The sequence below is a fragment of the Asparagus officinalis genome, chromosome 2 (genome assembly GCF_001876935.1).
Source record: "Asparagus officinalis chromosome 2, Aspof.V1, whole genome shotgun sequence".
Taxonomy (NCBI): domain Eukaryota; kingdom Viridiplantae; phylum Streptophyta; class Magnoliopsida; order Asparagales; family Asparagaceae; genus Asparagus; species Asparagus officinalis.
Genome location: NC_033795.1, coordinates 30,605,685 through 30,632,066, shown reverse-complemented (window position 1 = coordinate 30,632,066; position 26,382 = coordinate 30,605,685). Strand labels below are relative to the sequence as shown.

The following is a 26,382-nucleotide window of genomic DNA, read 5'->3' as shown; positions in this document are numbered from 1 at the left end:
CTGTTAGAAGCTGCGTTGGCAGCGGTTAGATGCTGCGTTAGGCAGCGGTTGGAAGTTGCGTTTGGCAGCGGTTGGAAGCTGCGTTTTGCAGCATTTAGGAGCTGCGTTTGGCAGCGAATGGAAGCTGCGTTTACAGCATTTAGGAGCTGCGTTTGCATAGCTTTGACTCTGGAATGAGGCCACTTGTGCTTCACCTCTGGGGATGCAGGGATGAGTCCTGCGTCTTGGGTTGAAAAGATCGTTGACTTGTAATCTCTTATGTTAGAGCGTCGCGACGATCGTTGTTTTGTAATCTTCGCTTTAGATCTTTGAAATGTGAGAGTCGTCAGATTGTAATTCTCATTATTGGTTGTGAAGACCATTGATAAGAGCTTTCATCGGTTGTTGTGAAGGTCGTTGATTTGTAACATTCATCGATCTACGTGAAAGTCTTTAAATTGTAGTCTTTTAGAAGCCGTCGAATTGTAAGTTCCATCATTAGTGTTTGATGGGGATTAGCTATCTGCTGTAATTTTTAGATAGCCTACAATATTTTTCTTCGTCTTTGACAAAACACCACTTTCACAAAATACCTAAAAAATTTGTGAAATAAAATTTAGCTCACTGTGGTTTGTTTGGTAATTCCATGTTAAACTGCTTGCTTGAAAGTTTTGAGGTTCTAAGTCAACAATATTTGATTTAAAAATTTATTTTAATAAAATTAAGATTTAATTTAGGAAAAATTATTAACTTGACTTTCTCCAAGTATACTTTTGCATAAATGAATTCGATATGAAATGATTTGTTTCTCTTCATTGAGATCTATTCTTCACCATCATTTTCTTCTTTTTGTTTTGCAGAGCTCAAGCTTTGATATAATAACTGAAAGGAGAAAATTTCTAAAATTGATTTTAATTTTATGAGTGATTATTGATAATTATATGTCAAACTGTTTAAATTTTAAATAATATTTTTAACTCAAATCTGTGCTTGGCACGGTCCGAAACTAGTACATGAGAAATAAAGTCGATTACTTATTACCAAATTGCAAGGTCCCTTAGGATTTGTGAGCATTTTCAAAGAATTGAGAGATTAATGTGAAAGTAATTATTTGAGATTTGAGGGACTACTATCTAAATAATCAAAAAAAAAAAAAAACCCAACAGATGATTACGTCACCGTAAACACGTTCAGCCCACAGCCTCAGCCCTTCTTTCTCCTCTCTCTTTCTTCCACTGTTCACATCAGCACACGCCAAATAAATAACTTTACGTCACCACTTGAGATTTCTTTTAAAAAAATTTTCCCCCAAATCTCTGTTACCAGATTCCTCATCCCCTCGATTTGGATCTGAACCATGCGAAAAACCCATGCAGAGCCCGGTGCGAAGTCTAGATTTTGATGCCTTGATTGAAAGATTTTGATGAGAAAACAGCTCAAACATCGGATCCTTGTATCATTTGAGGGGAGCTTGGATAATTTAGGAGGTGGGCATGGGCTGCTTTCATTCGAGAGAGGAGGAGCAGCTGAATAATCCTGATAATAATGATAGTAATAATAATAATAACAATGGGAAGGTTGTTGATAGAAGAGAGGGGCAGCCCATGGCTCCACCTCGGATTCATAGATTGCCTTCTGGTCAGTTTGAATTTGTTTCTGATGCGTGGGTTTTATTTCTATTTGATTAGTTGTCTGGTAGTTGCACATTGCATTGATATGTTAACATGTTGATCCAATCTATGAGTTGATATGATTTTAGGAGTTTTTAGTGATTTAGTTACTTTAGAGGTGTACTAGAGCTCATTTGGGTCCGCATGGTTGTTTCAAGTTTATCCATTTTATGAGTTAATTGGATAGCGAGGTAAGTGATTGAATTCTTCGAAGTGTTTAAGTTTACTGACGGGTTGATTTGATTTCTGTTTGAGTACTTCCCAAATCAAATACTTTATTTTGAACTGGATGTGCAAAGTTAAGCTCTAGTATCTGGTAATTTGATATTGGACTGATACTGTTAATATGTTAATCCAACTGATGAATTGATGTGACTCGGGATCATGATTTGTCTTGATGATCAGTTAGTGATTTGGTTATTTTTGGGGAACTAGAGATTAATTGGCACAGTGTTTGTTTTAATTTCATCTATTTTGTGAGATAATTGGTGTGAAGAGTAGATGCCTGAATTCCAAAATTTACATTGATTTTGCTCTTGCTGTCAATCTAACTGATTATGAGATCTGGTTTTAGTCATGAACCATGGTAGATTTTTGTCAATCTCTATTTGAATTATACTCTATTATATTGTGGGTTTGACTCAATTTTATTAGGCTAGAGCACAATTGAGCTGGCAATTTATTTTTTACGGAGGACATGTCTTTTGTATTATTATTATTATGACTGCTACATCTTAGGTCAACCAGTCCATAGTTCTCACGTAAAGACAAACTGAGTTGAGATGCATTTCTTTTGCTCTCTCCGTTGACTAAATAGATTACAAAGTAATCAAGTTAAATTGCTTATAAAATTTTAGTACTTTTGGAAATTTATGCTGAACTGTGGCATCTATTAGCATTTTGTTGATTTTGAGGTGCAACCATCAATCGTGGATGCAACATGTGGATACTATCAATCCAATCTTAAAATTTGGATTGTGAAATTGAAAATCCAAACCAATTGACGTGACCTAATACGCGTGAACTACCTAGAACCAAAATTTCAAAAGATTTCGATGTGTTTTGAATTATGTATCAAGGAGCAAAAAATTAAACAATCTTATGAAAATTCGGAAACACTTATTTTAACGACATATGATACATGGGTAAAATATGCTAAAATCTTTTCAAAATTTTAGTTCTAGATGGTCCATGTGTACTAGATCACATCCCACATTTTGGATTCTCAATTTTCAGAATCCGAAGTTTGGATTTGCATTGATAGTATCCGCATGTTGGATACTATTAATAGTAGCCTAGCTCAACTCAATAAACTTCGACTTTGTATACCTTCAAAGGGAAAATGGCATATCCTCTTTTTTTTTTTTACTCAGATTGGGTAATAGATATCCTAGTATAATCTCACATGTGTGCCTTTTTGCTCTTTTCAGTTTGTGGTTTCACTATGCTTAGTTTTGTGACGGACAGAGAACAAGAAGCTTTGGTTTGTTTCTGAGTTAGGATATTGCAGTGATGTGGTTATATCTGTTTATCTTGTTGGTTGCTTCTTCTTGTTCTGGTCTATTATAGACAGATGAAACAAGGAAAATATTAATAATATATTATGAGTTTGATTCAGTTGGCTTTATTTTTTGTAACAAACACTATTGACCTGTATTGGATGTCTAAGTTTTCTTAAGTTTGTTGTTTCTGAGCCTTCCCTTGGGAACTAAAGCCTCAGTTTTATGGTTTCCAGAAGATTATAATTTCCTTCTGATTCCTCTAGTTATGATTTCAGTGTTGAGATGAGATTATTGGATAATCAAATTTTGAACTACAGATAATATGAAGCGAAGCACTAGAATTAGAGTCTTGGCACCTTTTAAACTTCAATGAAGTATGGTTTCTATGCTTATTTTCTCTGTTTAAGATGATACCATTCAATTGGTGACAGTAGGTTTTTACACTCTTGTTTGTTTTATTATTGTTGGAGTGTTAGCATAGGTGGAGGCCAACCCCCCTGATGGCAGAGGTCAGCTTTTATATTGTTAGTGATCAAAGCCTCTTCCACTACACCAGCAACTCCACAATCGTAGTGAGAGCTATAATTTTATACTCTAATATGCCCCTATAGGTAACCTGCGAGTTTGCACAATTACACCCTATTTCTTTCTAAATCTAGTTTTTTAAACATGTGCCTGGTGGGATTATAATTTATACTCTAAGATTAGTGATTCGTTGTTGTAACATGTAGGATTCAAATCAATTGTGGCTATGGGCGTTTTAAAGTTTCTCGATAATCATCGAAGTTTATCTTGATTTGGTTGATTATATATGATCAGAGATGGGATTGATTTGTTTGCTTCCCTGTAATTTGAAACAAGACCTCAGTCTATTACATTCTGAATCAGTTTCAGTGGGTTTGTACATTCTAGCTTCAGTTGTTATTTGGGAAAATGACTCATGATTTTGTGAGATTTTCTTATAGGAATTAGGAGTTGTCTATGGTTCTAGTTGTTGGAAAATTTTATTTTCTGAGACATTTGGTTTCTTTTTAGTTTTATTTTGTTGATATTGAGGGGAGGTTCTGTGTCATGGATACATACGAGCTTCTTTTTATCAGTTCTTGATGCGAAAGCATAATTGTTTTAGTGACATTTTATGCGAATACATATACATCCTTTGTTTACTGTTCATATTTATTAGGCATTATATCTTGATATAGTTTCTTTCTTTTCTCACCAGCAAGGAATTTCACACGTATGTACAATATAGAAGAATGTCGATACTACTTAAAAATTAATAGCAATCTTCTAAATAGACATGGCTCTGATTGACTAATTTACTACCAGGACTTGATAGGACTAGGTCAAGAGGGAATTTGAGTGGAAGAAGGGAATCAGTTAGTCCAAGAGATGGCTCTGGTGTTAAAATATCTTCCCAAACTTTCACCTTTCGAGAACTTGCAGCGGCCACAAAGAACTTCAGGCCTGAATGCTTCATAGGGGAAGGGGGATTTGGTAGGGTCTATAAAGGGCGTCTTGAGAACACCGGGCAGGTACTTATTTTCTCATTTATTCTTTGTATTATACATTGTGTTTTTGTCAGATGCATTTATGTTTATCCTGTTCCCAGTTTCACCTTTATGAGAAATATAGTACTACATATAACATGTAAAGGTTTTTAAATTGATCCTCAATCTTTAATATTTTGGTATTAGTCCTTTTATTCTTTAAATTGCTATTTAGTCCCTTAAATCATATAACTGATTCTAAAGTAGTCCTTCTGGTAAATATCTTCTTCCAGTTGACTAATATGTTGTCGGCTTAATGCGAAGTGACAAATGATTTTTCTACCTTTAGGCAGTCAACCCATACAAAACAACCTCCAAACCTCTCTATCATCCATTCCCACAGAAGTAAATTTGGTCTCGGTTACAATTCAGGATGTTGAAAGAAGAACATATTGGCTTTGGTTTGGATATGGATATGGATTTATCTTTGGATTTGTTTTGGGTATTGCATTTAGGAATAGGGTTGGATGATTAAATTGAGATAGAAGGGTATTAACTAGATATTCAACTCAAAATGATATTTAATGGTATATTCTCCACATTTAAGATGGCATAGGAGGACTAATTTGGTGTGACTTATATGATTTGAGGGGCTAAATAGAAATTTCAAAGATTTGATGGACTATTATTAAAATATTAAAGATTTATGTGACCAATGTCTAAAGGTAAGTTAGAAATGGTTTTTTTTCCTGATATTAGTCCCTTAAATCTTTCATATTTTGAAATTAGTCCCACTCATTGAGATTGCTATTAGGCTCCGCAATTCTTAAGGTATTTTGAATTAGTCCCTCAAGCCGTTGAAATTGCTATTAGGTCCCCATTCTTAAGTTATTTTCAAACTAGTTCTCCAAACAAGAGTAGAAGTAGCAGCAATTAGTGTGATTAATTTGAAACAACTTATGAGAATTAGGTGACCTAATAGCAATTTCAATGATTCAAGAGAAAAAATTCAAAATAATTTAAGAATTGGGGGATGCTCACTCAAGATAGCACTTGATAGCATCAAACTGATGTTCGAATGTTACTTTGATTGGTACCATTTACTGGCAATACAGGTGGTGGCTATAAAGCAACTTGATAGGAATGGGCTCCAGGGAAATAGAGAATTTCTGGTGGAGGTCCTCATGCTTAGCCTACTACATCACCCCAACCTTGTTAATCTAATTGGTTATTGTGCTGATGGAGATCAACGTCTTCTTGTATACGAGTTTATGCCCTTTGGATGTTTGGAAGATCATTTGCTTGGTACTATTTCTACTTGATCACATGGATAGTTCTTGTTATCTGGTACATATGCTTTTTTTTTCTTTTGGATTTGCCAATGTCAAAGTGTCGGTTCTTATGGTTCTAGATTGAGCGATAACTATTAATGCTTCTGTTTCTTTCCTTTTATCTTTCTCGTCTTGAATTATAAATGAACCAATGGTAAGTTCTTTTTTTTTGGGTTGTATATGTAAGTTCAATTATACTTTGACTCCTCTATTGTATTCTTTTAAAAATGTAAGAGTATCATAGAATAGACAAAATAATAACATGGATACTGGATACTTCAGACTGATTGTTTTTTCTAGTATTATCGAGATCAAGAAATTCAACCCAAGTAGATATGAGCAATAAATCTAATAAATAATAATAACAATAATAATGATAATAGTGATTCCTTTTATGCTGAGGGATAACATACTATGGTCGAGGTGTGTGCGCATGTTGTGTTTTTATGTTTTGTTTTGTTTTATTTTTTTTTCGTTGAATTTTAGGCGAGTCTTTGATACCATCGCAAAGTCCTTTCCACAATACCAAAACTCCAAAATTTTGGTGAAAGTTCATGCTTATAATTTTTTTGGTTAATTGCACATAAACCCCTTAACCTATCGCAATGTTCACCTGTTACCCCTTAAGTTTGACTTTGATCTTGGAGGACCCCCAAACTAAACTGAACGCGATTGTTGCCCTCCAAGCATCCTTACATGTGGTTCTTGCCCTCCACTCCGCCTAACACTGTTTCCAGCGATGTGGTGGCAGAGATGAAGCAGCCACCTAAGAAGGAAGGGGCGGAATGTAATAATACATAGGGTCTATCTGCCACAAATCTCTAATGGCGTTTATTTCTTGGTGGGTTCTATCATCGAGTATCAAACTTAGGGGTAATAAGTGATGCAATGCCATAATACAAGGGGGTATGGAGTTAACCTTAAACTTTTTGCAACAATAAGTTAGTAAACCGAGGAGTGACGATCTATATGTAAGTAAAAAAACCTTGATAAATATCAAGTGAAGCTGGTTATCTACTAACCAAAAGCATCCAAGGCTGATACAGTGATACCGGGTTTAATTACTATTTGACATGGCTCGTCCGTTGTCCCTCCTAAAATTCTTCTGATAGTAGTAATTTAGGACAAACAGATTCCCTCATATACTTTGAAACGCAGCCATCCTTCTACAAAGTTAAACCTAAACCTCATATGGGCTCAATTAATTGGACTCTTGCAAATTATTCAGATCCTATGATTTTGACTAACACAATTTGCGAATTAGACTTTATTCTCATTAAGAGAAAAAAAATAAGTAGATGTTAGTAATTTTTTTGTTCTCTTATGATGTCTGTTGACTTTTTAAAGTTGCCATATCTATTGAGTTCATGTCATTTCTAATGCAAATGTTTGTATTATTTGGCATTTACATGCAAAATAATTATCTGGAAATTATTTTTTAACATAAATTTAAAATTTCTTCTTGGTAAAGATCTCCCTGATGATAAGGAACCACTAGATTGGAATACAAGGATGAAGATTGCAGCTGGTGCGGCAAAAGGATTGGAGTACCTCCATGATAAAGCTAATCCTCCAGTTATCTACAGAGATTTCAAGTCCTCCAATATATTATTGGACGAGGGCTTTCACCCGAAGCTTTCTGACTTTGGGCTTGCAAAGCTTGGTCCTGTTGGTGATAAATCTCACGTCTCAACAAGGGTGATGGGAACTTATGGATATTGTGCTCCAGAGTATGCTATGACTGGGCAGTTGACGGTGAAGTCTGATGTCTATAGCTTTGGAGTTGTTTTATTGGAGTTGATTACTGGAAGGAGGGCCATTGATAGCACCAAAGCACATGGAGAACAAAATCTTATTTCATGGGTAAGGTTCTTACTTTGGTTCCTAATTTGATTTGACTTCTTTTGCATTTCAAATTTAAGAATTTATCATTTCATAATTGGTTGTTTTATTACCATGATAGGAACTACTTGATTTGCCAATATCTATTCCTTTATTGATTGTCTTATTAAATATTTTTCCATATGGTCGTATAAACATCTTGTCTAGCAGTTGATAGAGTTTTATTTAGGCATATTAAATGATTACTTTTGTCCTAATTAACAAAAACAGTGTCAGATATGAGCTAGACCTTTCTTCTTTAGCAAGCAAACAATATTAACTGGTAGATGTACATCTTGATGTCATGTTTCTGTACTTATTCGTTTCTCTCCGGCTGCTAGGCAAATAACAAATATAGACATTGCTATTTTCATGAGCTAACATTGTCTACAACTTTCATTGTCGCTTTCTGCAACCATCCTATAAGCCTTTTAAGCAAATGGGTTTGTTTTGAGAAGGATTCACATAATCACATAAGTATCAAAAGAAGAACTAGGCCATGGCAACTATGAGTTTGAGGGGATTGCCATAATTCCTTGAAGCTAGTTAGGATATATTTTCCATTTGTCTAGGAAACAAACCATCAATATCCTACAACAGAATCAAGTCTTCATGAATTTGGGGGGAAATGGTATAGGAAATTGAATTGTCTCTAATGTATTGTCAGAAGCATAATGTAAGTAAAATTGCATGCTGTAATTTACATATACTTACTGTAACTTACATTTCAAACATCATAAAAGTCATATTATGACTCAAGATGCTCTTACGTTATGAGGTTTAATCCATTCCTTAAAGTTCTGCAAGACGTGTTTACCTGACATAGTACCGGAGCAATAATTTTCAAGAGGTCCTATAGATTTAACATTCAAATTTCATCCTCAACAATTAAAATGTGTTAACATATAAAAATTAAAGTCTTCTTGTTGTAACTTCAAAGTGTAGAGCAGCGAAGGGACTTCAAGAAAATATATCAATACTTTTGCCGTTTATTTATTTTGCCTTTATGAGAAAATAGCTTTTATCCTGAGTTTTATCAAGATATCCCGCTTCACAAAATATTCATAATTATCCCATATTCATAATTATCCCACTAAAGTATCTCTTTGCAAAAAAATATCCCATATTAAGTTCCTAGTTCGAATGAAAATGTTCCAGTTGACTAACAGTCCTTGGAATTTCAATCAAGGAACATATCCTATATGTCCTATAAGTGGTCAATAGTTTACATATTTAACTATAGCCCATAGGCCCACATTGTAACGCACAACCTATTAGGTTAGACTTTATGGTTCAAGTGAGCCTTTAGTTATTTAGGTAGAGTAGCAATAAGTAGACTATACATTTGAAATGACTAAGGGAGCGTTTGGATACCATGACGTTTTTGTCGTTTCCGTATTAAAAAAAAACAATGAAACGCGTTTGGCAACCGGGGTGTTTTTTTGACTTGACCATTTACAAAATCCAAAAATTAAACACTTTTCTCAAAACACCAAAAATGTGTTTTGAGATTCCGTTTTTTTCATCTAAGTCGCCGCCGCTCGCTTGCCCGCCGCCGCACCGGGGGAGATCCATCCGCGCGCGGCTGCGCCACGCGCCAGCCGCCTACATGGTATGTCTCCGCGCGCCCGCGCCCGCTGCCACCGACGGCCGTCGCTGGCGGGTCGCCGCCACCGCGCCGCCGCTTGCCGCCTCCCGCGCCACGACCGCCGTCGCCAGCCCGTCCGTTGCCAGCCTGTCGCATCACGCCTGCCACCCACGTCGCCGCCGGCGGGTGTCCACCACCGCGCGGCCCGACTGCCGCCGCCGCTCGCTAGCCGCCGGCCCGTCGCCGCCTGCCCGCCTTCCGCGCACCGACCGCCGGCCAGCCGCCCGCCCGTCGTCGACTCTCGCCCGCGCGCCGCCGCTCCCGCTGCCGCCGCCACTCGCTGGCGCGCCGCGCCGCCGACGACGCGCCGCGACGCGTCCACCGGCGCGACCCGTCAGCAGCCGCCGCCCATGACCGCGCCACGCGGTGCCGGTCGATCGCCCGTTAGCGCGAACCGTGCGCCCAAAAGCCCGCCCGCCGCACCCGCCCATCGGCCGCCGCCGCATTGCCGCGGCGGGTCGCCGCCTCCGACCCGCCACCCGCTCCGCCCGCAGCCCGTCGCCAGGCCGCAATCACGCCGCCGTCCTGTCGCTATATAATAATAACTAACAATGGTGTTTTCAAAACACTTTTGAAAAAGAAACACCTTGGCATGGTGTTTTTCTAAAAAACACTAAAAAAAATCGCCTTGGTATCCAAACACACCCTAAATTATCAAATTGGTATTTTTTGTAACCAAGGCGGACCTAATTTGGGGCCAAAGGGACCTTAGCCTCATCTTAAAAAATGAAGTTAGCTACGTAGGCTGTTGGGCTTGGAGTTGGATTTGGGAGTTGAAGATTGAGGTAGGGGATGAGTTGTGAAGGGACTTCTCTCTTTCTTTTTATTTGGAAGTTTGGTGTCTTGGGAGTTTGGGCTTTCTTTGTTTTTCTTTCTTTCTTTTTCTTCATAAAGGAGGCATGATCATGTGGGCAGCCTTTTGGGAAAGTTTGGGTTTAGTCATCTATTGGGGTGACAATGATTGAATTAAGAATGAAACAATTCGTGTAGGATGGTATAGTAAAATGATAAAGTAAAGATTAATTCTTCTACAATCTAAGATTATAGTGAAATACAGAAACACTTAATCTTTTGGATTTTCTAAGTCAATTCACATGTCCATCAAAATAACAAATCTAGTGCTAACTTTTCTCAACTTCTTCATAAATTCTCTTCCTTCCTAGAACAATGAAAAACACAACTCTTTTTATATAGAGTTATGATCTCTAATACAATTTTAAAATTCAAACTTAGAATTTAAAATTTAATTCATGATCTAATACTAGTATAATTCCAAATCGAAGATAACACTCTTAACCTGGAAAATCTAGGTAAGTCAATTTAATCAATTATCCTATCTAAACATAAAAGATACAATCAAATTTGAATTCCTAATAACTTTATCTTCCTTTATGTAGCGTATCCGCTGCATATAAATAAGCTTTGAATTTGTCTCATATCACTATGCTTAGTAATAATTTTATAAATCATAGATGTATGCAATGTAAGATTTCCCAACTTTCTTAAAACTCCTCCATTTGGATTTCTTGCAAACAGTTCGGAAACACGAATATGGTGGGAGTCGTTTGGGTTTCTTGTGAGCGTTCCCTGTGCTCTATTTTAATATGTTTTTGTATTTAATTATTATTTTTTCAGTCCCTTCTTCAAAGAATTCCTGGCTCCACCACTTTCCCCTAACCAGTTTGGTACTAAAAGATTCCCCGACGATTTTTTGGTATTAAATTTGCGTAAAATGTGTAATTAGACATTTTTTTCTTTGCCGCTAGCAAAATTATTTGTGGAAAAGTTGCAAGTAACCTCAACATAACTTAATTTTGGGGGTATTAGAACAGGGTATTAGAACGCTGATGTGGCTTTATTTAACTAACCTGGCTGGGTTTAGATGATGTGGGTTTAGATGAGGTGGCACAGATCAAATTGTAGATTTCTTGACTTCACATGTGATTTCTTATTGCCGAAGTAGAGTCAGCAAATACAAATTGTACACTCAAGTATGAATTCTCAGAAGCCAAGAGTCATACACAACAAAACTGAGACTTCTCACGTAACAATAGAACATATCTCTCAAAAGCTCTCCAAAACGATGAACAAAAATAAACAACCTCCAGCGACAACTCAACTCTAAGCACAAAAGCTGGGATATATGCTCATTGCCTTGCACCAGTCCCTATTAAGCCTTGTGTCCTTCACCTCAAAGATCCTGCTACATTGTATTTTTATGTCAAAGGTGATAAGCTTTATACACTCCTCAACAACTCTCTGTTTACCTTGGAAGGCAAGTCTGTTTCTTGCAAGTCAAATGTAATAGACGCACACAACAGCTACTGCCCTCTTGATGTAAGAAATACAGGAAATCCATGTCATCATGCCATGAAACAGCTACATTATGAGTTTGAACAAAAGGCATGACATGGGTCCAAATCTGGGAGCTAAAGTCACATTCAAAGAACATACGACTTCTATTTTCAGAATATGAAGAACACATAGGGCATAAATCTTCATTCAAGATCCACAATTGGATCAATTTAGATTTGAAGGGTACTTTATATAAGCAGGCCACCCAATAAATGAATGCATGTTTGGGAAAAGCAAACCTGCTCCAAACCAACTTTGCGCATTTCTTTTTCTTCCCTGCACCAGCCAGCAGCTTATAGGTAGATGATGTACTAAAATAAGGCCTTTACCTCTCTATTTGATATCACTGCCAGAATATTCAACAGAGAGCAAGGCCTCCTCTCTAAGCTTCAGGATTTTTCCACTATTGTGATAACCTTATTAGGCAGCAAGAATATAACTCCCCAGTAATTGTGCATTCTGAAAAGAACTGCTTTGATTGATTGAAGCCTTCCTGCAAAAGATATGAATCTTGATGTCCAACCAGTAATTCTTTTTGTCATTCTTTCTATCAGAACCTCACATATTCATGAGCTGTCAAGGATTTAGAAGACAAGGGGATGCCCAGATATTTGACAGGTAAGGTGCCTTCAACAAAGTTCAAAATCATAAGAATTCTCTGTCTAACAACATGTTCCACACCCCCAAAGAAAACTTGACTCTTTGTATCATTTGCACATAAACCAGATACATCAAAGAAATGCTTAAACTTGCTGTATAAGCGAGAAACAGAGCATTCATCACCCCTACAAAAGAGCATAAGGTCACTTGCAAAGCATATGTGTGATATATGCATAGATTTATACTTAGGATGGAATCTGAATCCCTGAGTTAACTCCACAAGATATCTACTCAAATACTCCATTGATAAAACAAATAGATATGGGGACATTGGATCCCCTTGTGTAAGTCCTCTGGCATGAGAAAACAAAGGGGTCAACTGACCATTAACAGAGATCGAGTAGGAGACTGTACACATTGCATTACCCATCTCCTAAATTTGTGAGGGAATCCATGCCCTTGTAAAATTGCAGTGAGAAAAGTCTAGCTCACAAAGTCATAAGTTTTGTTCAAATCAACTTCGAGCACACATCTTGGACTTATAGAACTATAGACTTTCAGCCATAGATGTGTAGTAACTCCTGAACCATTAAGACTTAATAGGCTACACTTCTTTTTAGCAAGAATGCTCCCTGACTTTCACTAACAATATAATGCATCACCGCCTTCAATCTAATAGTAATTATAATGGATATACATTTGTAAAGAACATGGCAGCATGCAATGTATCTAAAATCAGATGTAAGGTTAGGACAAGAGGACTTAGGAACAAGAGAAAGTGGGGTAACAGTAAGGGCTTTGAGCGTTTTACCTGGTTGGAAAAACTCCTTAACAGCATTAATGATGTTCTCCCCCACAGTATGTCAGCACTTCTTATAAAATTAAGCAGTAAACCCATCATGCTCTGGGCTCTTATGATCATGGATTTCAAGCGTTGCCTTTTTTATTTCCTCAGAAGAGATAGGCTTGCATAGGGAGATACACTGATTCTCTGTAACAAGTGCATCTCTACAAAAACTGTTGGATATTTTTAAAGAAAAGGCAATTTTGCCTTAATGAATTCTAATAAATTTTTGTAATTAAAATATGCAATTAAAATATGTTTTAATGTGTTTTAATTTGTAATTAAAATGGGCATAATGACTATACATTATGACGAACGTTACGAAATTTATTGAGGGATTTTGTAACGGCTCTTTTCAACCCCTATATAAACAACATATGTTGAGCTCAAGAAACATGAAGAAAAATGTGGAAAACTTATCTTGTTTTCTTTTCTCCCTACATATTATTTTTATCTACATTTTAGTTTTATTTTATGGGCAACTTCCTTCATCTGAGCTGAAGCTCTGCACTCTCGCCCGAGTACGGAGGCCGGCCGATTCTGGGGGTTTTTACCGCTAGGGGAGAGGGGATCATCTGCGCCAGGGCGATAGGCGGGTCCTCAATCTTCTAGGGCAGTGAATACACGACTGCTCCCGTTCAGGCCAGTTTTAATTGCTTAAATTTCGGATTTATCTTCATGCTATAATCTTTATTTATTTGATAAATTTCCAACAATCTAAAAGATTGAGAAGTTTATAGCTTTGATTTAAATCTGAAATTATTTTAAAGTTACTGTTCATTCGAGATGGTTACTGTTCATCCGAATTTAAAAAAAAGGTTACTGTTCTTTTTTTAAAAAAGAACGTTACTATTTATTTATTTTTAAGAATGTTAATGCTCATTTATAAAAATGTTGTTACTGTTCATTCTTAAAAAATGACGTTACTGTTTAATTTTTAAAATGTTTTGGTTATTAAAAAAAAAAATTAATAATTAAAAAATTGTAGCTAAATACTTCTGTTAATTTAATTTAACAGTTAATTACATTTGTCTTATAGTTGATTTATAATCAATAATTATTGTAAGTTACGAATATCAAAGAACCTTTATTGGTTTCTAAAAGCCTAGTTTATATTTGTTAGAATCATCTAAAGCCTACCCTTATTCCCTTGTGCTAGTGAATATGCTCTGTATTTGAACGTTGATGATCACCAATAAATAATTTGAGCTTTTAATACTTATTTATGTTTGAAAGTCTCATATGCATGGTTTTGACAAGAATAAAGAAAACAAAATAGATGCTTTGAAATATCTGGATTTGTTCATGGTTTAATACTTTTATTTCTTTAAGCTATCAATAATATGATGCCTTCTATTAATAATTTCATACATTAGTGTATTTATGCATCTAATAAGCTTAGTACAGAAGGTGGTAAAAGTGAATGCAGATTTGTTCAGCAACTTAAGTGGCAGCTGTCTGCAGCAGATGAGTTTTACTCTCAAGACATGAAAATCATGAGGTTCGAACATCAATAGGTAAACCCCTCCTCGGTCTTATCCAACATATGTTTGCAGTATAATTGCTAGGCATTTTAAATGATTACAGGAAATAATTTAAAGTTTCTATATACTGTTAAGGAACAAAAACTCATTGAGTGAACCGATTCAAGTTTTCTTGGATTAGTTGGTGTCTAAGGCAAGGTTTAAGGGTTGCGTAACGCGCTCTGCAAGGAACGAGGTACTTAATTGATCTTTGATCAACCTCTATTACTATCCTTACCTGGCTAACTACCCGAGTAAAACTTTAATCTTTTCACTTTAGGAGTTTTTGGTTTGGAATAAGAGGTCCGGATTTATGAGAAAAATTCATATGCATTTATTTAATTACGCTTTGTGCATCATATTTTACCTAATGATAAATGATCAATATATGAACGAACCAAATCAAAGAGGTGCATTTTTAAAATCTATTTTATATGATGGATATTGTTCAAATCTTCAAATGTAAAGTCGCCCATCTCTTTTATTGCATTATGATGGATATTGCAATAAATATTCATATATCTTTTGGATAACTTGCATTTGTTACATGATTAATTGCAAGGTTTTATGCAAGAATGCACTTGAAAATTTTAAAGAACGTATGTACAATTATTATTATTATATGTATAAGAGGTGGTACTAGAAAATGGCAACATAAATTTGGAAGGTCTCCTTTGTAGACAACCAATTTAAATTTGGAAGGTCTCATTTGTAGGCAACCGATTTAAATTTGGACGGTCTCCTTTGTAGGCAACCAATTTGTAACCTCTTATAATAGAAGAATTTTAAAAATTTTATGCATTTGAATTATGAAGTATGAAATATATTTTAAGATACGAAATCCTATTATGCTCTGCATGTATCTATTATTAATTTCATTCATGTATGTGCATATGCATAACTGCAGAATTTTTAGTTCCACATTAGTTTGAAATGTTCAGATATTAAGGTCAATCTCTTCAGACATAGACTATGATCTTTTATGATCATAGATCATGACCTAATGTCAATTTCAAACAATATGATGGACTAATTACAAAATAAGAACTTGATAAATAAATACAACGCCTGCTAGGCAAAGTTATGATTCTAGACTTTGTAAAGTCTGTGAAAAGAATCTTGATGACCCTTTGACTAAGGGATTATCCAGGAGTGTGGTTCTGGATTCATCGAGGGAGATGGGGTTAAGCCCATAGATGAGGTCACTGACAGCGGCAACACAACCCTTATTTGGAGACGTAGTCCCAATGTCGATTCAATGTGGTAGAAACAAGCTGGACTAGTGACACTCGTGTGGAGCATCGACCTAGATATATTTATATATCATTATGTAGCATTTGCTACTACCCCTTCTCTATGATGACGATGCTCTTATGATACAGCTGGCTAGGCTGAGTTTTACTCTTAATAAGTCCAACGCGTGTATTGTGGGGGGTATTAAATAAACAGCTGTAGTACCCTTTGAGGACTTACCTACGTGAGAGGAACCGTGATGGCCGCGGTTAGGGGGGGCTGGGCTAACCCCTAGAAACTCTCATGAGTCGGTTTTTTGTGAGCATGGCCTTTAACGCTCAACCCGCTTTGCTCAATAGATGAAGCGTATTGTGTGTGTTTTTATCAATACCTGATTCAAGGGGCCTAATTCAAGGCTTAGTCCATTATGTCCCTCAGGTGGCGATGAACTCACTAAGGAAAGGTTCAAAGCCGAAAGCTACCTTTCCCGAATTCACGATACGATAGGTTGCCCAACCTATTTTCATTTTGTGATTTATTAATTTATTTTTTCAGTCAATATTGCCTTTTGGGGGGGACTGTTGGATATTTTTAAAGAAAAGGCAATTTTGCCTTAATGAATTCTAATAAATTTTTGTAATTAAAATATGCAATTAAAATATGTTTTAATGTGTTTTAATTTGTAATTAAAATGGGCATAATGACTATACATTATGACGAACGTTACGAAATTTATTGAGGGATTTTGTAACGGCTCTTTTCAACCCCTATATAAACAACATATGTTGAGCTCAAGAAACATGAAGAAAAATGTGGAAAACTTATCTTGTTTTCTTTTCTCCCTACATATTATTTTCATCTACATTTTAGTTTTATTTTATGGGCAACTTCCTTCATCTGAGCTGAAGCTCTGCACTCTCGCCCGAGTACGGAGGCCGGCCGATTCTGGGGGTTTTTACCGCTAGGGGAGAGGGGATCATCTGCGCCAGGGCGATAGGCGGGTCCTCAATCTTCTAGGGCAGTGAATACACGACTGCTCCCGTTCAGGCCAGTTTTAATTGCTTAAATTTCGGATTTATCTTCATGCTATAATCTTTATTTATTTGATAAATTTCCAACAAAAACCATTTCTATCAACTGGTGTAGTATGGCAGGATGTCCCGAGTAAGCCTTTATAGCAAGCCACGATCTCAGTTACAGTAGAGTCTTGAATATTCAATTTGGTTCCTTAAGCAATATAAAGAACATGAATAGAATTTGTATTTCTCCTGAGATTCATATAAGCATGAAAAAAAAGAAGAGTCAGAATCACCCATCAGTATCCAGCTCACTCAAGCTTTTAGATGTAAGAAAAGGCTTCTGATGTGAAACAGAACATGGGGTCTATCAGAATCAGCGATTTAATTCGAATAATACAACGTTTCGCCAAAATTCATAATATTCGGTAGGAAATTAAATAAAACAGTTAATGTGATAGATGGGTTTTAACAAGATTTGCAACAATAGTTATGAACAACTCCAATCTCGATCTATTTAACTGTAGTATTTATTATCGTTACGCAAGTTCTAAAATCAATATCAAAATTAACAGTCACATGCTCAGTTCTCTCAACTCACAAAAATAGATTAAGCAGTGAATATATGATAATAGTTTAGAGATTTAATATGCATGCAATTAACTGACAATTATGAGATTAACAGAAAATTACTGAGTTGAGAGTTTACTATCCAAAATGCCGAAAGAAATTCAAGACCCGTTAGCTTCTACAATGAAGCCCAAGCACGCACGTCACCATTAAGAATTTCGGCAGTCTGACCCAAACTAAATCAGATCCAAATGAAGTAAAGAAGATCTGATCCCAGAGAAACAGATCCAAGGGACTTTGTCGTTGTTCTTCGACTTGAGGGAAAGAAGGAGCGACGACTGTTGAGTAGCGACGATCAGCGAGGAGGCGGCGGTTGTTGGGGCTGCTCGGAGACAGGGGCGTCGGCGGCAGCTAGGGAGTCGAGGAGATCGAAGGCGGTGGCACGGCTACCCGAAGAGAGATGGGTTTGAGATTGAAGACGAGGAGCAGGGTGGCGCATCCTTTCTCTTCTACCAAAACTTGACCGGTGTCGACGATGTTGCCCTTGATTTGGGAGCGGCCATGGCTTCTTGCCGATTGAAAGCTGAAGGTTTTTTTTTGACGTGGTGAAGACAGGAATTTTTGGCGGCCGGGAGAAAAGAGGAGAAAATGAATATTGGTCTAGGATTTCACACCCAAGACCTAGGTTTCACACCAAAAGTCAATTAACTCAAATTTTTATTTTTCAATATTCAATAATTTCATAAGTCTCATACAATCTTATTATAAAGAAAACTACTACGTGCACACAACGTGCAAACAAAATGGAAACAAATAAAATTCCCTCACCTTATTATAAAGAAAACTACTACGTGCACACAACGTGCAAACAAAATGGAAACAAATAAAATTCCCTCAAATCACTCAACTACCAAATTACAACGTGCAAACAAAATGGAAACAAATAAAATTCCCTCAAATCACTCAACTACCAAATTAAAACCTAATTAGAAATTCAAATCTAAACTACCAAATTTAAATTACAATTCGAAATTCAAATTTGAAAAAAATCAATTAATCAGATATTGCCATTCTTGTCCTCATCATTCTCCCCGGGTAGGAGAAAACTCGACTCCGTCGAGTTAGCTGCAGAAGCTTGTCATCTTCAATATAATTTGCCTGCATCTTAATCTGCCGTCAGTTACTTTCGAGTTAGCTGCAGAAGCTTGTCATCTTCAATATAATTTGCCTGCATCTTAATCTGCCGTCAGTTACTTTTTGCATCTCAAATCATTAGCTAGATTGCATTGTAAATTCACCATCTAAAATATTATCAAAATTCACTGTTGTATGGGTGAATATATAGAAGTGGGGGTAAAGTGAAAGAACTCTAAGAAATAATGGGCTAGGGTCAGGCTTATATCAGTGGGCTGTCAATAACATTGTGAACTGCTTAATCAATCAATATTTAAAATAGAACTATGACCAAATCGATAAAATAAATGTTGCTATTAATTAGTTCAAGAGTTGGAAAAGTTCATTAATATCATGTCAAATCTTAAACAGCTATAAATAAACTGTATTGGACAAGTCCAAACCATCTCAATTATCATCATTAACAGTTTTAAATTATGTTCTGACTTCATATCATTTATTTCAGTTAACAATGTATTTATTCAAGTTAGATCACTGATTCCCCAATATATGACCAATGCAAAATAAAAATAATGTAAATCAACTCAAATGATTATGATAAAATGCAGACTCGAATAATGTGATCAATGATAGATGTAAACTCAACGAAGTGTCTAAAATGCATGACGTCCTCTATCAAATAGAATAATTAGGTGTTCATTCGTTATAACAAATTTCTTATTTTTGTAGTGATAAGGAGGAACGTGCAAACACATGCATGAAGGAGTGTTTTTGTGTGCTTAATATGAAGGAGAAAGGAAATAAAACACTCGTGCTCAAACTTGTATCCTTAATTACTATAGATTCCCAAAAAGGATCAGTGTATATGTGAGTGACTATCGGGACAATACATGGGGATGTGATATCTAATATGGTAGCTGTTTCACTATGCTCAGTTTGGGTTTCAACTTCCATACAGATATCCGAGTGAACCGAATCAAGAACTAAATCAGGAACATGTTGGGTATCATGTCTGTCTGGGAGGACTTCGTGGGGAATATCAACAATGTTTTCAATCATTGGAGTTGGTTCAAGAGGAGTTGAAGTTTCAATTTCAAAAACAACTTCAGAGATAACATCAGTGGGCTCCGTGATCAGAGGGGTAGTTTTAGAAGAGAATGCATGGTTTGTCAATTTTAGTATTCTGGAATTCCTTATCAGAGTTAGATTCTATCAAATCTACGGTCTGGTTAACGATTTTCTCAATAATAGATTTTGATTCCGTTATAGGCGGCTTATTAATTCTAACTCTGAACGGAGTTGTACAGACGGATGCAACGTGCCCATATCCTTGACAATTGTAACACTGAATTATTGGGTTAAGTTTGGAGAGATCTCTCTCTGATTTTTGGCCCTTGGGATCGACTCTAGATTGGGAATAACTAGGGTTAAATTGACTCGGAGGCTGACTAGAGGTAGTGGCACGAGAAGGCTGGGAGGAATGAGTTCGAAAATTCTGACTCCTATGAGATTGGTGGAATTTGGCTTCATCTAGATCTTGAACTAAGGTGTAAGCTCTCTCAATGGTGTCTACTCCTCGAGCAAAGAGTTCGGTTTGGAGGTCACTTCTCAATCCGGTTCTAAACTTTGACAAAACTTTCATTGATGCCTCTTGCTCAATGGTGTTGCATTGAGTAAACAATTCATCAAATTAAGCAACGTACTCTTTTGCATATTTGGTTTCCTAAGTAAGACAATGCCACTTATCTAGCAATCTATAAATAAACGATGGCGGGAGATATTTCCGTTTCAGTTCGTCAGCCATTTCTCGCCAAGTAAAAATTGGTAACTCACCTCTAATATGCCTTATCATTTCAAAGTTGGACCAATATTGACAGGCGGGTCCGGTAACTCACCTCTAATATGCCTTATCATTTCAAAGTTGGACCAATATTGACAGGCGGGTCCGGTGAGCTTCATTGTGACAAACTTGACTTTCTGGGATTCCGTCAGGACGTACCAATCGAAGTAGCGATCCATGCTCTTCAGCCAATCAAAGAAAGTTTCTGGATTGAGCTTACCATCAAAGGCTGGTGGATTAGGCACAGGTTGAGGTGGGGGTCGGTGAACGATGTACCCAAGACCTGGTAGGTATCCATAGCCTTGACCTCGTGACGGAGTTGTAACCCGCGTTTCTTCTAACATAGCACTCTCTCGTTGGTGTTATTCAGGGTATCGTGGGTAGCTCTGCTCTCATGGGTTAAGTTACTTATTTGTCCGTTTAACCCGGCGATTTGCTTAAGAATTTCGAAGAATTCGGGATTTACACTGCCTGACATACTGGACTCACTAATTGATCCACTTGACTCTCCTAATCGATAGGGTAGACCTGTACGAGTGGACATGCACTAACAACTAGATGATATGAATGGGTGCACAACAAAATATTTTTTTTAATAAAGACTCAAAAAAAATCCTAACCTAGAACCATGCTCTGATACCAAAAATGATGCGAAACAGAACATGGGGTCTATCAGAATCAGCGATTTAATTCGAATAATACAACGTTTCGCCAAAATTCATAATATTCGGTAGGAAATTAAATAAAACAGTTAATGTGATAGATGGGTTTTAACAAGATTTGCAACAATAGTTATGAACAACTCCAATCTCGATCTATTTAACTGTAGTATTTATTATCGTTACGCAAGTTCTAAAATCAATATCAAAATTAACAGTCACATGCTCAGTTCTCTCAACTCACAAAAATAGATTAAGCAGTGAATATATGATAATAGTTTAGAGATTTAATATGCATGCAATTAACTGACAATTATGAGATTAACAGAAAATTACTGAGTTGAGAGTTTACTATCCAAAATGCCGAAAGAAATTCAAGACCCGTTAGCTTCTACAATGAAGCCCAAGCACACACGTCACCATTAAGAATTTCGGCAGTCTGACCCAAACTAAATCAGATCCAAATGAAGTAAAGAAGATCTGATCCCAGAGAAACAGATCCAAGGGACTTTGTCGTTGTTCTTCGACTTGAGGGAAAGAAGGAGCGACGACTATTGAGTAGCGACGATCAGCGAGGAGGCGGCGGTTGTTGGGGCTGCTCGGAGACAGGGGCGTCGGCGGCAGCTAGGGAGTCGAGGAGATCGAAGGCGGTGGCACGGCTGCCCGAAGAGAGATGGGTTTGAGATTGAAGACGAGGAGCAGGGTGGCGCATCCTTTCTCTTCTATCAAAACTTGATCGGTGTCGACGATGTTGCCCTTGATTTGGGAGCGGCCATGGCTTCTTGCCGATTGAAAGCTGAAGGTTTTTTTTTTTTGACGTGGTGAAGACAGGAATGTTTGGCGGCCGGGAGAAAAGAGGAGAAAAGGAATATTGGTCTAGGATTTCACACCCAAGACCTAGGTTTCACACCAAAAGTCAATTAACTCAAATTTTCATAAGTCTCATACAACCTTATTATAAAGAAAACTACTACGTGCACACAACGTGCAAACAAAATGGAAACAAATAAAATTCCCTCAAATCACTCAACTACCAAATTAAAACCTAATTCAAAATTCAAATCTAAACTACCAAATTTAAATTACAATTCAAAATTCAAATTTGAAAAAAAATCAATTAATCAGATATTGCCATTCTTGTCCTCATCAGCTTCATTCTTCAGTAGAAGTGTAAGCTCCTTCAACTCCTTATTTTCCTGAATTTTCAAAAGTTCATCAGTTGGATGATTAAACACTTGAGCTTGAGTAGCTAGCAACTTAGTTCTGGCATGTTGAATTCTGGAAGCAAGCCTACCAATATGAAGCTTATTAAACTTTTAAGATTTTCCTTGACAGTTTTAAGCGTCTGCACCACTTGAAACCTCCCCTGACATATTTATTCCATTCTTGAAGCACATCACTTTCAAAACCAGGATGAGAACACCAAAAGCCAAAGGATATGAAAGAAGGCTTAATATGTGAAGAGTCATGAAAAGAAATCAAAGCTGGGCAGTGATCAGACACCCAGGAGCAACAAATTCAGTATTGGTATTAGAGAAGCAATCCAACCAATGAGTATTGAACAACACCCTATCCAAGTAACTAAAAATATAATGATTACTCCGTGTGTGGAAGAACCCTCTATATTTCATGTCTGTGAGGCTAGCTTCCCTCAGAACGAACTGAAGTTCAACAATTTCTCCTCTAAGAACTGGTCTTCCCTGAATTCTCTCTTCTCCACCTTAATATACAGTTGAAGTCACCAAGAACCACCCAATGTCGAGACATAGTGGCGGAAGTGTTATTAATACTCTCCTACAGAAATTTCCGCTGTTGCGTAGAATTATAGCCATAAAGGAAAGATGCAAAGAAACCACAAGAATCATCTTTAACTTTGATCCAACAGTGAATCAATTGAGAGGTTTATTAAGAACTTGAAGAATGAGCTGACTTGGATCCCATAAAATCAAAATCCTCCCATGAGAATGCAACTCGAAATTATGGCAACAATCCCATCCAGGAGCACATTTACCAGCTATGCTATTTACAAGAGAACAACTAACTTTTGTTTCTACCAAACATAATAAGTAAAGGGTACTACTTTTAATAGAATTCTTAGCCTGTTTTTGTTTATTAGGGTGGTTAAGTCCCCTAATATTCCAGCAAAATATAGACCTCATCCAGGTTTTTCTACTCAACACTTTATCTGAAATATTACCTCCTCTTTTTCTTTTTATTTGATTGTTGTCTAGGGGCAAATCAACAATAATATCAATGCCTCTCTCATCATGCACTTGTAGAGCTTGAAAGCCATTTGAAGTAGATACACTAGGAGCAGGGGTAATCATCTCTTTATTCTTATCTTTTGATCTAACCTGCTGCCTGCTTTCATTATGAGAAGGTATATTCTCCTGATTAACAACACCTTCATTTGTAGAACTACGAGGATCATTAGCAGGAGGTAGATTCTCCTGATTAGCAACACCCCCATTTGCAGAACTACTGGGATCAGTTGGAGTAACTACAGGTGAATTAACTGTAGGAGGGACACTAGCAGTTTGAGGTTCAGGCATCCAAAATTTCTTCGCATTCCTCTTGACACAGTGCTCCTGTTTATGCCCAAAATATTTACAAAGATTTCATTTCAGAGGTACCCATTCATAGTCAACTTTTTGCGAGAATTCATCTCCTTCAGGTCCTTCAATTTTCAACAATTTTGGCAGTTCAAATCAGCTTGAACTTCAATCCAGACCCTAGCAAAAGATAATCTACCCTTCTTGGCCGTAATACCAACAGTGCATATAGGTTTAGGGGCTGTTTGTTTGCGATTTGGGTAGGGGGAAAGCCTGCCAAAAGTACAGCTTTTGACAGGCTTTCCACCCAAATCGCCTCTAAAAGAGGCGATTTGGGTGGAAAGCCTGCCAAAAGTTGCACTTTTGGCAGGGTTTTGACAGAGTTTCCAGCCCTTTCCCCCTAAAAAAAACCTCTTTCCAAACAGCCCCTTACCAAGGGAGCTAGCAATTTTACTAAGGGCTTTCTCATTCCACAAATGCAATTTAAGGTTAGGGAATTTCACCCAAATGGGAAGAGAAGCAGCTTTGAGTTCTTCAAGACTCAATGGCATTAGAATAAATGGCTTGTTATCAAAGGTCCAAGGCCCCCTTTGTAGAACAGTTCAACGAGATTCAAGTAATTCAATTTTAAACAGAAATATCCGAGCATCCATGCCTAGGGTTTCAATTTTACTAAAATCCGACCAATGCTTGTTAATATAACCCGTAATTACAGTGTAAGAAACTTTAAATCCAAATGCATAAACAACGAGCGCAGAGCTCCATTCATCCACCCCAAAACCCCAATCCGCTTCATCAAACTGAATACAATACGCAGAATCCTCAAATTGCTGAGGATGAAAGAGAGACGTGGCCCAATGCCCTAATTCGTAAGAAACCTTCTAAATACAGCTAGATCCTGACAGAGGAAGGGATGAGGAGGAAACAGATGTCATCAAACCCCTAAAAATCTAAACAAAAACGTCTCGAAATCAAGTGGTGCATGATAGCAGAGATGAGCTATCATGCGCCATCAATCACCCTTGTTTTTGCTACAAATTAGGGCTTATGTGAAACCAATTTGAATGATAAATTAGGGCTTATGTGAAACCAATTTGGGCTTTTTTGAAATATGGGAAATTTGTGAAAATCTAATCTTGAATGGGAGTTTGAAGATGACATGATTTTCTTGCTTCATCTGCAATTTCAAAGATCTAATTGCTGAGATGTGAATTGCGCCTGATCAATTTTCCCTTGCCTTCCTCCCTTTCGCAAACCCTTTCGCAAACCCTAAATTGAGATCCAGTCCCAATTTTTGCCCAAAAATTTGAATCTCACCCAATTTAAGAGCACCAATGACTTTTGCCACGTCAACATATCTGTGCCACCTCGGCAAAAAAAGTCACGTGCAAGACCGTGGTTAAATTTTCCCCAAAATTTCACTATTGGCAAAGAAAACTGCCAAATTGCCAAATGAGTTGATTTTTAATATCCATATGTCGCTAGAGAAACTTTTAATACCAAACTAGTTAAAAGAGATTACCAAATTTGGCAACTTAGCCCTTTTGAGTCCCAAACCAGTTTGCAAGAGTAGGTAGGTTAGAATTATCCATTCGAGTATGTGCGTCCTTATCAATTTCACCATCAAAAGACACTAGATTTATGTTTCTTGCAACTTGCTAGCTTATTTGAAAATAATGTATCTATTTGTTTTCAACTAAAAGGGCCAGGGCTAAAGAAGATATGAGGAGTTATGTTTTATGTTTACTGGAGCTGTAATGTGATCATCTGCCCCTGCGAATGAGCATACAACCCTACATAATTTATAGTTTATCTTCAATATTCTCATCTTTTTAAATCAGTTATTCTTGTCAATAAAATTCAAGCCTTTTTGCAGGCACGACCAATGTTCAATGACCGAAGGAAGCTCGCAAAGCTCGCTGACCCAAAACTACAAGGCCGATATCCAATGCGAGGTCTCTACCAAGCCCTCGCGGTTGCATCAATGTGCATTCAAGAGGATGCCACAACCCGCCCCCTCATTGCAGACGTCGTGACCGCGCTCTCCTACCTCGCATCCCAAGCGTACGATCCCTCCATGGGGCCTGCTTCCATTCACCGATCCCGAAGCGGGCGCTCAGCGACTGAGAAAGGTGAGGACGGTGGAGGGAGCAGCGGTCGGAAGCTGGAGGTCGATGGGTTGGAGAAGGACGAGTCACCACGAGAGGTGACGTCAGTGAACAAGGATTTCGACAGGGAGAGAGCGATCGCCGAGGCGAAAATGTGGGGAGCGAATTGGCGGGAGAAGAGACGGGCCAGCGAGAACGGAAGCTTTGATGCTTCTAGTGGCAACGGATAATTTTAATTTATTTTGAGTTTTGATTCTTGTATTATTCGAAGGGGAGAGCGAAGGAGAGAGTTGAGTGTATATTATGGTACTTGTTACGTTTTTTGCTTGTAAAATTGGAGAGAAAAATTTTGTGGGACAAGAGAAATCTGCTTGATGTTTCCTTTCTGCACATTCTCTGCTTGAGCTTTTTTACTGTTGAGAATGAGGAGGTGCTTCTTTATTGTGA

At 37.4% G+C, this 26,382-nt stretch overlaps 1 protein-coding gene across 4 annotated transcripts; it reads left to right on the top strand.

Annotated features, from left to right (window-relative positions):
• LOC109830615 (serine/threonine-protein kinase PBS1-like) lies at positions 1,189-26,382 on the top strand. Of its 4 annotated transcripts, XR_002244360.1 has the most exons (8): positions 1,189-1,617; positions 4,481-4,686; positions 5,757-5,946; positions 7,444-7,835; positions 12,411-12,474; positions 23,507-23,594; positions 23,692-23,781; positions 25,704-25,779. XR_002244360.1 is itself a non-coding variant. In XM_020397929.1 (6 exons), exons 1-5 carry the CDS (start codon positions 1,473-1,475, stop codon positions 12,426-12,428), a joined length of 951 nt encoding a protein of 316 aa, XP_020253518.1. In that variant the 5' UTR covers positions 1,189-1,472; the 3' UTR covers positions 12,429-12,474; positions 25,704-25,782. The 4 variants fall into 4 exon arrangements, 3 of the variants coding, with proteins under 3 accessions (XP_020253518.1, XP_020253516.1, XP_020253517.1); XM_020397929.1 differs by lacking the exons at positions 23,507-23,594; positions 23,692-23,781 and having other exon boundaries at positions 25,704-25,782; XM_020397927.1 differs by lacking the exons at positions 12,411-12,474; positions 23,507-23,594; positions 23,692-23,781 and having other exon boundaries at positions 1,196-1,617; positions 25,704-26,382.

Bases quoted from the DNA above. Each gene is read 5' to 3' on its own strand.
- LOC109830615 (XM_020397927.1), top strand. From the start codon at position 1,473: ATGGGCTGCTTTCATTCGAGAGAGGAGGAGCAGCTGAATAATCCTGAT. The intron at 4,687-5,756 runs GTACTTATTTTC...CTGGCAATACAG, and splicing joins GTCTTGAGAACACCGGGCAG to GTGGTGGCTATAAAGCAACT. The intron at 5,947-7,443 runs GTACTATTTCTA...TTCTTGGTAAAG, and splicing joins TTTGGAAGATCATTTGCTTG to ATCTCCCTGATGATAAGGAA.